Source organism: Peromyscus maniculatus, chromosome 18 (assembly GCF_049852395.1).
Source record: "Peromyscus maniculatus bairdii isolate BWxNUB_F1_BW_parent chromosome 18, HU_Pman_BW_mat_3.1, whole genome shotgun sequence".
NCBI classification, from domain to species: Eukaryota; Metazoa; Chordata; class Mammalia; order Rodentia; family Cricetidae; genus Peromyscus; species Peromyscus maniculatus.
The window spans coordinates 7,770,370-7,788,509 of record NC_134869.1 but is presented as its reverse complement, the minus strand read 5'-3'; the positions used below and the strand labels follow the sequence as shown (position 1 = coordinate 7,788,509).

Sequence of the window (18,140 nt, the reverse complement as noted above, 5' to 3'; positions counted from 1 at the left end):
TCCATTAATACCAACAGAATAGCATACAATTCTGATTTTTGAACTGAATTATAAGGACTTTGAACCACTTTACTTAAATTTTCTGATTTGTAACCTGTCTTTCCTTGTTTGTTGGCATCTGTATAAAATGTATGAACTCCAGATATGGGATTTTGCCGTACAATTTGAGGCAAGATCCAATCGCTCTCTTTATAAGATCAATTCTATCACTTTTGGGATATTTGATGTTAATTTCTCCAAAAAAATTACTGCAAGCTCTTTGCCAAGGTTCACTTTCTGTCCATAATTTTTCAATGTCCTCCTCAGTTAAAGGTACGACAATTTCTGCTGAGTCTATTCCTGCTAATTGACGAAGTCTTAATTTTCCTTTCCAAATCAAGACAGAGTTTTTTCCCCATAAGTTTTTAATTTTTTATTTGGTTTATTTGGTAAAAATATCCATTTCAATATAATATCTTCCCTCTGCATTAATATTCCAGTAGGAGAATGCCTAGAAGGTAAAATAACCAAAATGCAATGCAGCTTTGGATCAATATGATCTACGTACACTTCATGTACTTTCTTTTCTACCAAGGCTAATTCTTTCTCAGCTTCAGGTGATAATTTTCTTGGACTATTTAAGTCCTTGTCACCTTCTAAGGTTTTGAACAAATTAGTCAGTTCATCATTTTTTACCTCAACAATAGTTCATAGATGAGAAATATCTACAAATAATCTTTGAAAGTCATTAAGAGTCTGTAGTCTATCTCTCCTAATTTGCAACTTTTGGGGTCTAATTTTTGTAGCTCTATTTTATATCCTAAATAATTAATAGAATCTCTTCTTTGTATCTTTTCAGGAGCAATTTGTAATCCCCAGCAAGGCAAAATTTTCTTTACTTCTTCAAACATTCTTTCTAAAGTATCTGCATTTGAGTCAGCTAGTAAAATATCATCCATATAATGATAAATTATAGATTTAGGAAATTTTTTATGTGTCACTTCCAATGGCTGTTGTACAAAATATTGGCACAGATTTGGGCTATTCAACATTCCCTGTGGGAGGACCCTCCATTCAAATCTTTTAACCGGTTGAGAATTATTATAAGTAGGCACTGTGAAAGCAAATCTTTCTCTGTCTTTTTATTGAAAGGGTATTGAAAAGAAATAGTCTTTTAAATCAATAACTATGAGAGGCCATCCTTTTGGTAAGATAGGAATTTGGTAGGTAAAGGAATTCCACATTGGAGGGAGCCCTTTGGCTGAATGAATTACTTTGTTAATTGCTCTAAGGTCTGTTACCATTCTCCATTTACCAGATTTCTTTTTAATAACAAATACAGGAGAATTCCAAGGGCTGGTTGATTCTTCAATATGCTGAGCATTTAACTGTTCTCCTACCAGCTCTTCTAAAGCCTGGAGTTTCGCTGCTGTTAAAGGCCATTGCTGAACCCATACAGGCTTGTCTGTTAACCATTTTAAAGGTAGAGCTGTTGGTATCTTTGGAAGATTATCAATTGTTGTGCCCTGTTCTTGTATAATATGGATGGCTGTGACCACTCAAAATAATGCCTTCTAACATTTCTCTCAGAAACATGTGCTAGTTTATTATTTGTTTCTGAGATTGGAGGGATGTTAATCTGAGTATTCCATTGTTGCAACAAGTCTTGACCCCACAGGTTCATAGCTATGTTAGCCATATATGGTTTTAATTTTCCTCTCTGTCCTTCTGGACCTATACATTCCAGCCATCTTGCACTCTGTTTCACCTGAGATAATGTCCCAATTCCTAACAGTTGAAAGTTTACCTCCTGAAGAGGCCAAGCTGGATGCCAAAATTCTGGTGTAATTATGGTAACGTCCGCACTTGTGTCTACCAGACCAGACAACAAAACACCATTTATTTTTATCGTTAATTTTGGTGTCTGTTCATTAATAGATGTTTGCCCAAACATTTTGTTTATGTTTTCTCCTGAATTTTCTATTCTCTCTGTTTCATCATCCTGACCAGCATGATTTATTCCAATAGGCATTTGGTTGTTTAATCGCTATGAGCAGGGGTTTCCTCTATGGCTGCAGGAAAGATTTGAATTGGATTTGCTATGGGGGCCTGCATGAGGCCCCTCCGGGAGTTTCCCGAAAACTGAGGCAAAGGATTACCCTGTCTGTCCTGTGTTGATCTACATTTGTTGGTCCAGTGTTTTCCCTTACCACACCTTCTGCATACTCTAGAAGGAAGAGGCATTCTGTTGCCATTGTTCCTTGAAGAATCAATGTTTCTAGGAATGACCTGTTTACAGTCCCTTTTCAAATGACCTTGCTTTCCACATCCAAAACATTTAAAACTCCTCAAACCTTTTGAAATTGCTTCTCCTACCCACATATCATCATGCTCATGAGCCTCAACATTAACTGTGTCTCTAATCCAATCTTTCAAAGGTGCAGATCTTGCCTTTAACAGCCTGATTATTCTTTTGCATGCTGCATTTACATTCTCAAATGCCAAAGCTTCAATTATTGCCTTACTAGCTTCTGATTCTGAGACCATTCTCTCTACTGCTGAAGCCGTCTTTGTAAAAAATCTTTGAAAGATTCTTTTGGGCCTTGCATATCCTTTGTAAATGATTCAGGTTTTTTTTCCTGGTTCTTCAACTCTGTCCCATGCATTCAAGGCTGCCGTTCGACATAAAATTAGGGTTTGGACATCATATAAACATTGTGTTTGTACTGAAGCATATTGGCCTTTTCCAATAAGCTGATCCTGACAAACTTGTATTCCTTTATCCCTCCATTGTTTTTCTATGTTTTTAGCTTCATCCTTAAACCATGTTAGAAATTGAAGTCTCTGACTGGGTTCCAGAACAGCTTGTGCCAGCTCCTGCCAGTCCTGTGGTACAATCCTATTATATGTTGACCAAGAGTTTAACATTTGCTTTACATATTGGGAATGCATGCCATAAGATACTATTGCCTCCTTAAACCTTTTAAAATCCAACAGTTCAATTGGAGCCCAAATATTTTGTGTAATCATTTGATCAGGCAACTGCTGTACGGTTACAGGATAAATTAACGGTGATTGTGTGAAAACAGGCTTTCTTTGGATCAACCTTATGATCCAAACTTGAAAGAACTTCACTGTTAATTTCTTCTGTCTGAATTTTTACAGGTTTAACAAGTTTTTCTAAAGCTGTCATCCTGTCACTTAAATCGACTATCTTTTTAAATAGTAAAATGAGGATAAGCATAGTGATAAACTGCATAATTCCAATAATACTAATCTTCTCATATAGTTGTTCCATTGTCAGACTGCCTAAAATTTCAAACAAAACCCAATTTTCTTCCAATGTACACATAAAACCCATTTTTTAAATGTGGAAAAACTTTGTTTTTTAAATAGTTTCCTTTATGACTTACCAAATCTGTGTAGAACAGTAGAAATCCGAGCGAATTTCAAAACAGCCACCAAGTGTCCTAGGTGTGAATCCAGAGAGAGAGAGAGAGAGAGAGAGAGAGAGAGAGAGAGAGAGAGAGCAAAAGTGAAAGTGAAAGCAAAGGCGTAGCCGGCTAAAGCTTAAATCCAGCCACTTGTTCCCTCTTGAGCAGAGTCAATGCTTGGCTTTACAGGCAGGGGCCCTGTTTAGCAGGGCAGGCCTGAGTTGTTTGTAGCACTGGCTATAAGCAAGCAGTTCCCAGTTAGTCCGGCCTGAGGCCAAGCAGACCTGGGCGGGGGCTAGGGAGCTGGCTGCTTGGACTAGGGAGCCGACCCCAAGCAGTTTTTAATGGATTCTTGTCACGTTGGGCGCCAGATGTAGATGTAACCAATCATCTTATTAAAATAAGAAACACAGAGCCAATGTAAAAGAGAAAGCCGAGAGGTCAGAGCTCAGACCTAAAATCTTAACTCCTGCATGCAGTACTCCTAGCTTCCCCGAGAGAGAGCTTCTTCCTGTTTGTCTGTCTATAAATAGTCTTTCTGTTCTGCCTTCTCATTGGATGTAAACCCAACCACATGACTGCCTCATCACTGCCTGTAAGTACTGCCCTCCGAGTCTTAAGGCATATGTCTCCAATACTGACTGTATCCCTGAACACACAGTAATCTACCTAGCTCTTCTAACCACCATGCTCTTGCTATGGCTCTAATAGCTCTGACCCCAGGGCAACTTTATTTATTAACATACAATTAAAATCATATTTCAGTACAAATAAAAACATCACCATAGTTGTATAAACTGTAGAAACTACAGAGGTCAAGTAGTGTTCCTCATAATGATTTCCTCCCACCAAAAATCACTCAAAAACATTCAATATGAATCTTTTATTTGTGTGCACTAACATTTATATTCCTCACTGAAAATAATAGAAATAATCAAAGTTTGATAGATGGTTGTGTGTTCCTCTTCCTGTGCTCTTTCATTTTCTTGTTGTTTCTCACTAGTTTCCTGGGGATATCACTCTCCCATCTCCGTAAATTTCTCTTGGGTTTCTTTACTCATTACTTCGTATATTTCTGAAAGTTTATTCAGTGCGGCCTTGATCAGCCACAATTTTAATAACACAATGTGCTGACAAACTCCAAGTTCTCTGAAAGTTACTTCTGACATCTTAACTTACTCTTGATAGAGGTGATTGAAGCTTGCTGTGAATTTCATAATTTACAAATCAACAAACTAACTTGCTTTCCCAATTTTGGGTTTAATTGAGGTGACCCAAAATGTCCTAAATCCCCCTCATGAAATTGATATTAGATACTGATGTTAGGCATAGCATGCATCTAATTCATATGTATGCTGTGAATATAACTATTGTCAAAAATGGCCATTCTTATGTATTTGAATTGAAGTTCCATACTGACTTCCTTTGAATTAAAGTTCCTTAAAAATCAAAGCCAATTTTGCTGTGCATTTAGATTTTGCTCTTGACACATTTCAGTTTTTATCAATAGTATACTTCATAACTATGTTAAAAACAGTATAAAGACTAATAATGATGTGTGTATAGCACATTACATACCACATTTCACTTAGTAGGTATATCATGCATGGCACAATGATATGTATGAAGAATTGGTTTTAAGTGTTGACAATCATTGTTGTACATTATGAATTATAAATGACATTTATCTTTAGCTTAATTAAAATGTAAGAAAAATCAAATCTCAAACTCAGTGCTGTGCCATATCTACAATCCAGGCTACCTGGAGGCTGAGGTCTCAGGAGCATACATTTACAGCAGAACAAGTCTCAAGTTTTGAAGAGATCAACTTAGACTTGAAAATATATACTTGTTCTGTACATTCAGTATTTCTTATATGTATATGTTTTAGGTCTAAATACATGGGACTGGATAATCTGTCCTGGTACACATCTCTGGAAAAGAATAATTCTTTCTCTGTCAGAGGTCATTAAATATTTCTTACAGACCATCTAGTGATGAGCTCTCATGAGATTTTCCTTATCCAAATTAGCATTTCAACTGATGGTTTCATTTTTCAGATCTCATTTAAGCAGCCATATTATTGAGATTTCATAGGTATAGCTTCCCTGCCATAGCTGGAAGACACAATCTTTTAACAGATATATTAATACTCCAACTCTTATCTTTCCACCTCTTTTTCAGTGATGTTCCTTGACCTGGAGATGTAAGAGTTGTGGTGTAGATATTTCAGCCTGAGTTTTGTAAATATGTAAATACAGATGTAATTTATGAATACTCTAACTAGAACCTTATACCAGTGTGTACAGACCTATAAAGAGCTATCCATTATATGTGCATTTAAGATGGATTTTTATTTTTCTAGGTGAAAGATTAATCATAAAATTTCTTTTTTTATGTTTTTTTTGTTTTCTTTTATTTAATAATTTAATTTTACACATCAGCCACGGATTTCCTTGTCCTTTCCCCTCCCGCCCCCCCAAACCCCACCTTCCCCCCAACCCACCCCCCATTCCCATCTTCCTCAGGGCAAATCATAAAATTTCTTGTACGATATAAAAAGTTCTACTCTAATTCCTTTACTCTCTGTTACTGGATTTGAGAAACATATTCTTCTTCTCACTAATCCAAATAGTCTAAAAAGCTACAGGGTCCATGCACTCATAAGAGGAAGCCATTTCTCATAGGTTAGTGATGCATTATATAAATGCTTGTCTAAAGGAATGGGACAGAATGTACATTCTCATGCACCCTGGTTAGAACTGTATTTCACAAGTTCTCTAATAAGGTATTTATCATAAAATGATATAGACCTATAATGACCAGAGAAAATGTCTTCCTCTGAAATAGAATCCTTATAAGGTATTCATCATAGGAGTTCTCTCATGGCCTGAAAGAATGCCACATCTTTACACCTTCTGTTTAGTAATCATCTCTATTCTTCCAGAGCAATGCATTTGATTGATAATCATGTAAGGAGAGTATGTTCTTGAAAGATAGATTTCTTTATTCCAGATGAAATATCCTCAAATATAATTTTTCAAATTAAATGGACAGTTCTTATTTTCTTCCTTCTGTATATTGTAATAGGAGTAATGCCAAAGATATTTTCCATAACACTTACATTCCTATAATGAGCTGGAGGAAATGTGGGCTTATAAAATGGGACCTGTGTTATATAGAAGAAATATTGACTATAGACACATGAATCTCTCCCACCTGCCTATTCCCAAATAATGAGTTGGAGGTTTATTATCAATTACAAACTGTTTCGTGTATGGCTCAGGCTTATTGCTAGCTAGCTCTTACCTCTTAGATTAGCCCATTTCTATTAATTTATGTATTGCCATGTGTTTCGTGGCTTTACCTGTGTTCTATTACATCTTGCTCCTCTAGAGGCATGCATTGTCATCCCTAACTCAATCTTTCTTCTCCCCGTATCTCTCCTTGGATTTTTCACCTGGCTCTAAGCTGCCTTGCCATATAGGCAAAAGAGCTTCATTCATCATCCCATAAGAGCAACACCTATTCGCAGGGTTCGGAAAGACCATTCCACAGCAATCGACAAAACTTTCATTGTGGATTGGAGAAATTAGCCACATTCTTATCCAGCTACATAATTTAAATGTTCTCCTGCGTGTTTTGCATAAGTTTGCAAGTAACTCAATATTGTACAGTTGTAAAGATGTGCTCACAAAATAGAATCTACTCATTCTGTGTTAATCATGCCTCATAGACTACATTTCAATTATCAAATATTGGATGAACGTGGTGTCTTCCAACCTTTTATGTAACCAATTTCAAAAAATTCTAACATTCTTCTTGTCCATAGTGCTATAAGATTTAAAAATGTGATAGTGTATACTTTTCACACAGCTTCTTCATTAATTGTAAAGAATGCACCATTCATAAACTTTTGTTTTGGAAAACAACAGTGTTTTGTTTTCTTCTGTATCATGTAACTGCATTATCCAATGTGGTAACTATTTCTCCAGGGTGAAAATTTACCTAGATCATGCTCATGTGTTATATATCCTAAAATGAGAATACAGAATCTTGGTACATAAAAAGAATATATTCATTCATGACAAAATTTTAACGTAAGTTTCTGTCATGAAATGAAAAAAAAAACACCATGGACATGATGTCTTCTAGACACAATGGATCTGATGCACAAGTGAATTCATAAAGACTGTGGCAGAACACAAAAAACTTGCACAGGTTCAACTACATGGAGTTCCAGCATTGAGGAGGGTGAAAAATGAAATAGGGTTCCTATCCCTAACAAAGAAGGTATCTGAAATGTATACCTACCAGAAAGGGAAAACCTGTTTTCTATAATGGAGTGACTCTGTGTGTACAAAATCCCATGGCCAAGAGTAGTTGGCCAACAAAAATGAATTCCAGGTTTTTTTGTGTATGTGTCAGGGGGAATTTGTGTTTTCTCATTTTTGTTTTTATATTTGTTTTGTGGTATTATTGCAAAAGAAAAAGAAAAGAGGAGACAAAAGCTTCGGTTCATAATGTGGAAGGGAAGATCTTGCATGAGTTGGGGGAATGGAAAGCTTGATCAAAATATCTTGCATGAAATTTTGAAAACCAGTAATCTTGTAATTGTTAAAAAATATGGATCTAAAAAATAAACATTTTAAACATTAAAAAAGTAATTTTTAAAAGGAACAATAGACAGCTAACCACTACTGAAAGAGGGAAAATTAGTCTTTTCCAGGGATAAGTCCCCTAGTGGTCATGCAACAGTATTTAATCACACACTCTAAATAGCCAGACCTCCAACTTAGGAAGGAACCTAAGGCTCTTGCTCAGTGAGTTTCCCATGACCTTCATGTACATACCCTCTGCTCATCCATGCCTTTTCAATCATGTCCATTCTTGCTCTTTTAACAATAGCTAGGAAATGAAAAAAATCTTAATGTAGTTCAACTGATAGATGGATAATGAAAATGTGGTACATATACACAAAAGCAACATGAAGTGGACTCAGCACGTTATATTCTCTCTCTCTCTCTCTCTCTCTCTCTCTCTCTGTATATAAAACAGTAATAATTTTAAAAAGAGGCTATCAGTTTAAGAGGTAATGGAAAAACAGAATAATTTGGAAGGTGAAAACATTGGAAGAGATCAAGGAGGGAAAGAAAAAGGTAAAGTGATATATTTATATGTTAATCAAAATATAATATGGAATTATAAAACCAGAACTGGAGATATTCTGTAGTGCTTAAAGTGTTTCTTACTCTGCATTAGAACTCAAGTTTAGTTCTTAGAATGCAGTTCAAGTGGGCACAACTGCCTGTTACTTCAACTACAGGTAATACAACACTTTATTCTAGCCACCTCAAGCACCTTCACACACATAACATATAGAATTACACAGAGAGACAGAGACAGAGAAATTTATTTTTTCATATATTTGTATTTTCTTTTATTTTTTTTCTTTAGAGTTTTTTATTCATTTTACATACCAATCAAAGATCCCTTCTTCCCTCCCTCTGCCCCTCCAGCTTCCCCTTCCCAACCCACCCTTCATTCCCTCCTACAAGAAGGTAAGGGCTCCCATGGGGAGGTACATTTAGTACAGGCAGGTCCAAGCCCCACCCCCTGAACCAAGGCTATGCAAGGTGTCCCATCATAGGTAGTGCTCTCCAAAAAGCCTTCTCATGCACCAGGGATGAATTCTGATCCTACTGCCAGGGGGCCACTTAAGCAGATCAAGCTACACAACTGTCTCACGATGAAGAGGGCCTAGTCCAGTCCTATGCAGGCTCCACAGCTATTGATCCAAATTGCATGAGTTCCCACTAGTTTGGTTTGGTCATCTCTGCAGGTTTCCCAATCATGATCTTGATGCCCCTTGCTCATACAATCCCTCTTCTCTCTCTTTGACTGGACTCCTGGAGCTTGGCCTGATGCATGGTTGTGGATCTTTGCATCTGCTTCCATCAATTACTGGAGAAAGGCTCTATGATGACAGTTAGGGTATTCACCGATCTGATTACCAGGGTAAGCCAGTTCAGGCACCCTCTCCACTATTGCTACTAGTCTAAGCTGGGGTCATCCTTGGGGACTCCTGGCAACTTCTCTAGCACTAGTTTTCTCTCTATACCCATGATATCTCCCTTTATCATGGTATCTCTTTCACTGCTTTCCCACTCCATCCATTCCAGTTCCCTTATGTTCTCATCCATCCCCTACCCCCTAACCTCCATTGCCTACCCCTCATCCCCAGTTTACTCATGGAGATCATCTCTTTCCCCTTCCCAGGGCAATCCATGTGTCCCTCTTTGGGTACTCCTTGTTAGCTAGCTTCTCTGGAGCTGTGGGTTGTAGTCTGCGCAAGTACATACCATGTTTGAGTGAGTATATACCATGTTTGTCCTTCTGAGTCTGGGTTACCTCACTCAGGATGATATTTTCTAGTTCTATCCATTTGTCTGAAAATTTCATGATGTCATTGTTTTTCACTGCTGAGTAGTACTCCATTGTGTATATGTACCACATTTTCTTAATCCATTTTTCTGTTGAGGGGCATCTAGGTTGTTTCCAGGTTCTGCCTATTACGAATAATGATGCTATGAACATAGTTGAGCATGTGTCTTGTGGTGTGATTGAACATTCCGTGAGTATATGCCATAGAGTGGTAGAGCTGGGTCTTGAGGAAAATTGACTCCTAATTTTCTGAAACACCACCATATTGATTTCCAAAGTGGCTGTATAAGTTTGCACTCCTACCAGCAGTGGAGGAGTGTTCACCTTGCTCTACATTCTCTCAAACATACGCTGTCTTCAGTGTTTTTGATCTTAGCCATTCTAACAGGTATAAGATGATATCTCAGAATCAGTTTGATTTGCATTTACCCGATGGCTAAGGATGTTGAGCAATTTGAGAAATTTAATTTTTTTAATTTAAGAATTTTTTATTCATTTTACACACCAGTGACAGATCCTCCTCTCATCCCTCCTTCCACTCCCCCACAGCCTTCCTCCCCCTGACCCAACCCCCATCCCCTCCTCTCAAAGGGTAAGGCCTCCCATGGGGAGTCAGCAGAGCCTGCTACATTCAGTTGAGGCAGGACCAAGGCCCTCCCCCTTGCATCATGGCTGAGCAAGGTGTCCCACCATTGGTAATAGGCTTCAGAAAGCCAGCTCATGTACCAGGGATAGATCCTGGTCCCATTGCTAGGGTCCCTTCAAGTAGACCCAGCTACACAACTGTCTCCGGTGTGCAGAGGGCCTAGTCCAGTCCCATGTGGGGTTCCAAAGCTGTCTAAAGTTTGTGAGTTCCTATGAGCTTGGTTCAGTAGTCTCTGTATATTTCCCCATCATGATCTTGACCCTCTTGCTCATAGAATCCCTCCTCCCTCTCTTGGATTGGACTCCCTGAGATTGGCCTGGTGCTTGGCTATGGATCTCTGCATCTGCTTCCATCATAATGGTGACAGTTATGCTATTCACTAATCTGATTACCCAGGTAGGGTAGTTCAGGCATCCTCTCGACTATTTCTGGTAGTCTAATCTGGGGTTGTCTTTGTGGATTCCTGGGAATTTCCCTAGCACCAGGTTTCTCCTTAACCCCATAATTTCTCTCTCTATCAAAATATCTCTTTCATTGCTCTCCCACTCCATCCATCCCCCCCTTGACTATCCTGTTCCCACATGTTTTCATCTCCCATCCCCTCCCCATATTGCCCACCATCACCAGTTTACACATGGAGAACTCATTTATTTCCCCTTCTCAAGGTGATCCATGTGTCCCTCTTAGGATCCTCCTTGTTTCCTAGCTTCTCTGGAGCTGTGGGAAGAATAACTACTATTATATAAATAAAATTTAAAATAATTAGAAATGAAACATCCATTATTACAGTGAGGATACAAATAAAACAACTGAATGTATAAGAAAATTAATACACAACTTGGATGTGAAATTCAGGAGAAAGAATGTGAAAACTATCACAGTAATTTTTCCGACATAATGTTTGTATGGCTTATTGGGAATTGCAAAAAGTGTGTAACAATCACATTAGCTTCCCATTTCTCCCAGGTCCACCACCCAACACCTGTGTCCCTGCTCCAAATACACCAAGTAGAATTTGTGTTGCTCATGTACTCATTGGAGACACTGGCTATTGGGAATTTCACTTTTGCAGGTTTTTTTTTAATGGAAATATGTCTCTATACACAAAGCATAGAAATTCTTTCAAAAGAATCAGCATTAGAGTGAAAATCCAGTACAAAAACATTAGAGATACAAAGGTATGTGTATTATTATATTTAGATATTAATAAATTAAAAGTAATGAGCACATCTTTTATGATCCCTGAGATGCTACTGTTCAGAGATTGCGTTTGTTAATTTTCTGTTTCTATGATAAAACATCATGACCAGAAGCATCTTACAGAATGAAGAGTGTATTTAGGCTTTAAGTTCCAAAAGCATGGGAGTCTATCATGGTGGGGAGACTTAGCACAAATGGCCAACCTGGGGGCAGGAAAAGGAAGCTTAGAGGTTCCATCTCAACCACACTCAGGAAGCAGAGAGCAAACACAATGGGCAGAGACTATGACCATTCAAGGCCTGTCTCCAGAGACAGATGTCATCTATCAAGGCTCCATCTCCCAGATGTTCCACATCCTCCCCAATTAGCACCACCCTCTGGGACCAAGTGTTCAAATAGCTGAACCTGTGTGGGACATTCTCGTTCAAAAGTAGCTCAGACAGCAAATATAAGTATCTAACACTACAGATAGTGTGTGGAGATTTTCAGGGATAGAAAATATGCTCTATGAAACAACAGCAGAAATTTCCTCATATCAAGAGAAACACACCCAGGTGCACAGAATAAATTTAGAATCACAACAGACATGACCAGATAAAAACTTCTCCTCTTAGTATTGAAATCATGTAAAACTAAAAACATCTTTTCATTTCATTTTCTTAAGGAGGTTCTCACTATGCAGCTCTGGCTCATTAGACCAGGCTGACCTAGAACTCACAGAAATCCATATGTCTCTGCCTCCTGCCAAAGGCTGGGATTAAGGTGTGTACCATCACTCCTGAGTCACAAAAATAGTAATTTTACAGCTTTTCACTACATTGAAAATTCAAAGAACACTGAACCAAAAATATCAGGGAGAAGCTTCAAGAGAGAAATTTCCTTACAAAGACATGCCCATCCTTGACCTCTTAGTGAAAAAGGAAATAAAAAACCAACACTCAGTAAAATAAGAACAAAACCAAAAAAAGATATCATAATGAGTAATTACACCCCCAAAGAAAGTAAGTACCAATCAAGATTGTTGTGGGGAATAAAGAAATAAAGAGATCGAGATCTTGCAGGATATACACAAACTAAAGCCCAGGAGACCACCACGCTTACATTGCACATGCGCAGTGAGCACTATTTGCTCCATGAAACTGTCAGTTATGCCTGAGGAAGAACGAGCATGCTTTTGTTTACCAGTGTTGCTTAGCAACGACTGTTCTATAACTGGATGCTTCGGTTTGACTGGTCAAACCATAGCCTCGCACTTGTGGGAGTCACAGAGTCAGGCTCTGGTTGTTAGACGGTCAGTGGTTAAAAGTCCATCATTTCCTAAAATTACTTAGTGTTGAGTTGATAGAAAGGTGGTCACAGCTATGTTGTCCACCCGGAGGAAGCTCTTGTGCTGTAAAAAGGAGCCGAAAACTCCCTTGGGATTTTGTGATGGCCCAAGCAGGGCAACGGGATACTTGTCCTGCTTTTACTGTGGAACTGAAGACAGGTACTGCCAGCCTTATGACCCTGAAAACGAATTCCATGAAGCAGTATGCATGGGAAAGCTCAAAGTGGTGCTGCGTCTCCTCATGAAGAAGAATTTTCATGTGAATGATGAGGATGAAGGGAAACGGTAAGAACACTTGGAAGCTAATGATGAAATCATTAATGATGAAATCGGGTGATGGGAGAAGCCTACCTTGACTAGCTCTGTTGAGGGCAACAGGGGTGAGGAGAGACCAGCTGTGCTTTCTGGACTACAGTCTCCTTGGTACCCGTGATCACACAGAGGTCCAGTGTCCAGATCTTCTTCTGGAGCAGGAGAACCATAGACCAAAGCTCCAGCAGGTTTACTGTCACCCCGCAATCCCCCTATGAAGCATTTTCTTATGGAGCATTGAATACACAATGGAATAATCTAACAAACTATAAAGAAATGAGAATTAATTTCAATGTACCTATTAAACACAATGTTGTGTAAACTGTAGAAACTACAGAGATCAAGTAGTGTTCCTCAATGTTTTCCTCCAACCTAATATCACCCAAAAACATTCACTATGAATCTTTTATCTGTGTGTACTAACATTTATATTCCTCACTGAAAATAATAGAAATAATCAAAACTTGATATTTCTCCTCTTCCTGCTGCTCCTTCATTTTCTTGTTGTTTCTCACTAGTTTCATGGGGATCTCACTCTCCCATCTCCATAAATTTCTCCTATGTTTCTTCACTCATTACTTCATGTGTTTCTGAAAGTTTATTCAGTGCGGCCTTGATCAGCCACCATTTTAATAACACAATGTGCTGACAAGCTCCAAGTTCTCTGAAAGTTACTTCTGATATCTTTACTTACTTCTGATAGAGGTAAATGGAACTTGCTGTGAATTTCATGATTTACAAATCAACAAACTATCTTGCTTTCCCAATTTTGGGTTTGTTTGAGGTGGCCCACAGTGTACTAAATCTCCCTGGTGAAACTGATATTAGACACTGATGTTAGGCTTAGCACGTATCTAATTCGTATGTATGCTGTGAATTTAACTATTGTCAAAAATGGCCATTCTTATGTATTTGAATTGAAATTCCATACTTAGTTCCTTTGAATTAAAGTTTCTTAAAAATCAAAGCCAAGTTTGCTGTGCATTTAGATTTTGCTGTTGATACTTTTCAGTTTTTATCAATAGTACATTTCATTACTTTCTTTAAAAAATCCAGTAAAAAGCCGGGCGGTGGTGGCGCACGCCTTTAATCCCAGCACTTGGGAGGCAGAGGCAGGCGGATCTTTGTGAGTTCGAGGCCAGCCTGGGCTACCAAGTGAGTTCCAGGAAAGGCGCAAAGCTACACAGAGAAACCCTGTCTCGAAAAAACCAAAAAAAAAAAAAAAAAAAAAAAAAAAAAAAAAAAAAAAAAAAAAAAAAAAAAAAAAAAAAAAAAAAAAAAAATCCAGTAAAAGTCTAGAAATGTTTTATATGCATGGATATGTATATATATATATATATATATATATATATATATATATATGTATATCATATTATATATCACATTTCACTTAGTAGAGACATCATGCATGGCACAAATGACATGCTATCTTATGTATTAAGAATTGCCTTTAAGTTTTGGCAGTCACTGTTGTACATTATGAATTGTAAATGACATTTCAATTTTAGCTGAGTTAAAATGTGCAAAAAACCAAATCTCAAGCTCAGTGGTGTGTCATATCTACAATCCAAGCTCTTTGAAGGCTGAGGCAGCAGAAGCATAAGTTTATAGTAGAATTTGTCTCAAGTTTTGAAGAGATATCCTTAGACTCTAAAGTTTATACTCCTTAATATATTTACAAAATAGAGATAATGGAACTAATATTGACTTGAAATATGTTTATTATAGTGTTAACGTTCATAACTTAAATACCTAAAAGATTGTTCAGTTGTTGTTGAAGAATATTTTCTGAATAGTTGCAAAAAATCTAATTGAGTCATCCTAATTTGATAGAAGTATTCCTTTTAACACTCATTTTCTGGACAAGAATTCACAACACAGGAAGGCTGAGAAGTAGGAGGTTGATGGCAGTGTCTAGAGTAGGATTCAAACTGAAAATGAGTTCACCCAATAGTCATGTTTTTTTTGTTCAAATAGGCTGCTCTTTACTACGTAGTTCACTAATAGAGCACTTCTCTAGGCTGCAGCAGGTGTGTGTATTATTCACACTGCCATAAATGATAGTTGTAGTAAATTTTTAAATACAGTAAATTATAAGAGCAAATAAAAATAAATTTTGAAGTTAAATATTTTTAGAGGTCAATGGACTTAAATGTTATATAATATTTATAAATGCCAGAGTGATTGTGTATGTTGATAATAGTGCCTTACAGTTTTCCTTCAAAATGTCTCTCATTCCCACAGAACTGCGCTCCACTTTGCGTGTTTCTATGGTCATATCGATATGGTTCATTTACTGTTATTTGAGGACTGTAAGATAAATGCCCTTGACAATCAAAAGTCCACACCACTAATGAAGGTATTTCAAAGACTTCAATTTCAGTAATTAAGTTGATCTAAGGGTTTAGAACGAAAGTAAAATTAAAGTCACTTAAATATAAATCATGGTGAAAGCTGGGGGAAGTTTCTCGTGTATTCTTTAAATTAACAGTGTTTTCCTGGTAACAATATCCACAGGCTATACAGAGCTGGGAGATAGAGATCGTGTCTGTCCTACTTCATCATGGAGCAGATCCCAATATTAAAGACTGCAATGGAGAAGCAGCGATCCACCATGCAGTGTATGTAGACAGGCCAGATATTGCCAGCAGTCTTCTTGAATTTGGGGGAAACATTGAAGATACTACAAAGGTAAAGATTTTCTAAATTGAATTCCCAAGTATTTGAAAACTATATGCTTTAACAGGTGTCATATCTTGGTCCAAATTTTTCATGTTTAGAAGTTTAAGTATTACTTGACCGGCCCTTTGAAATAACTTGATCGGTATCCATCTAAGTATTGATATGTTGTTATTGTTTTTTACCCCCATTGAGTCCAATTTGTGCTGCCCACATACTCTTGGGTATATGACCATCCACTGGAGCATGATCAGTCCACCCAGGCCACACTTTTAAATGAAAATGTCTATCCAGTCCTAGCAGCTGTAACTATAGAGAAGTCCTCAGCTCAGAGCAGACCTTCATGCTAAATTCCTGCTTGCATAATGAGATTTTGTGTCACTTGAGCTTCCAAGGGTCTTCTGCATGTTTTCACGGTGACTGTGATGTCATATGAACATCTACGCTGGTGTGCCCATGAGACACTCTTTGCTTTTGATCATCCAGTGGACCTGGCTCTTACAAGCTTTACCCTGATCTTCTACAGTGACCCCAGAGACTTGAGAGGGGGTTTATATCAATAAGGTTAGAAAGATGGATGGGTACAGAAGAGGGGTGCATTTGGAAAGTAGTGAAAGGGAAGGGGTGAATATGATTAAATTGCATTGAATATAGCTCTCAAAATTATTTCCAAATGGGGAGAAGTAAATGTTAATTTATTGAAATCAGTATTAGAGAATTTAGCTTACTTTTATGGAGCCATAGAAAATATTTATAAAAATAGATAATGGACTAAAAGGATTATTTGACTTACATTTCCAAGTTACTATATATTACTGGGGAAAGCACAGAATCAGGATCTTGAGAAAGCTGTTGACATATCATCTATCCTCAAGAGAGGGAGAAATGAATGAGTCCAGAGTGCCTGTTTGCTTACTATGCAGCTATCTCTGTAAAGTCTTACACAGCCATGTTCTGAAACAAGGCTGTGGTGCTGCCCACCAGGGGCTGGGTTCTCTTCATTGGTTAGCCATCAAGATAACTTCCTATAGGCAGCTGGAGATAGCTTGGTCCGTGGTATCAGGAACTTGTGATCCTTCCTTTCTCCTCTTATCTCCACAGAAACAGAATCAGTGGCTCCTTGAAAAACTCAGAATAGGTGTACCCCAAAACTGCCTACATACCAATATCACACCCATCAAATATCCAATTCCAAAAGTTTCAACACCTACCCAAAATATTGACAAGCTGTGCTGGGATATAAATCACTTCAGGCTGTGGGTGATACTTAACCTTCAAACTGCTATCACAGACTGAATATTTGCAACTGAAGCATGGTACATTGCACTACAAGCACTTGATTTCCACACATCCATTAGTACGCATGCAGCAGAGGTTAAAATTTTAGTAAACAAACCAAATGGCTATGGAACAGCGCAGTCCATTCATACCTCCGTTTTCTCCAGGAACGCAGTGCATGCTCAATCTCTAGGAGAATTTTAAAAACTATGCTTCATCCTGACTATAACAAATCCAATCATTTTGCTTTTGAGCCCCTATGATGGAATGGTTCCCTGCAGGAGGTACTTCCACGATCCAAACTCCAAGTGTGTTTTATTTGCTAACAAACCAGAGCTGTATTCCCCCATTTCACCTGCTTTGCCAATACAGGTATTTCATTCTACTAGCCTTATTTCTTAGTGCTTTGATATAAATTTAAGATGTCTGAAGATTCCTTTTCTCCTTTGGCAGTTTGCAGAGCACCACAGATTCTAAGGAAGCTAGTACTTGGGTAGGAATCACTGGGTTAGTTCCAGCTTTATTCCTGCCAGTCTTCCCTCCAAAGGATTTGGTGTCTTTTGTAACAAGATCTTACACTTAAGTGACTGGAGGCAACCAAGAGCAGGGGTTGTTAGCTCATATTGTTTGGGAAATCTCTGGAACTCCCAAAAAGCCTAGGGAATTTTTCCCTACCTGGCACTGTGTCTTTTGTTAGCTGTGGAGTTGGGCAAGGCTTTTTCACTCCTGTCAATTACAATACATCTTCTTAATCTCACAGATATTGATAATCCTAAAATCATCATAGACTTCCAATATTAATTTTTTAGATAGGGTTTCACTATGTAGCCCAGACTTTCCT

The 18,140-nt window shown here is 37.9% G+C and overlaps 1 protein-coding gene across 4 annotated transcripts in view; it reads left to right on the top strand.

Annotated features, from left to right (window-relative positions):
- Positions 1-12,926: 12,926 nt before the first annotated feature.
- The window catches only part of LOC143269234 (uncharacterized), a 59,452-nt gene continuing 54,238 nt past the window's right edge, over positions 12,927-18,140 (top strand). For all 4 annotated transcript variants that reach the window (XM_076554297.1, XM_076554296.1, XM_076554294.1 and 1 more), the window contains exons 1-3: positions 12,927-13,315; positions 15,587-15,701; positions 15,860-16,033. In XM_076554297.1, coding sequence (XP_076410412.1) covers positions 13,065-13,315; positions 15,587-15,701; positions 15,860-16,033 — 540 coding nt within the window. In that variant the 5' untranslated portion in view covers positions 12,927-13,064. The remainder of the gene's footprint in view (positions 13,316-15,586; positions 15,702-15,859; positions 16,034-18,140) is intronic.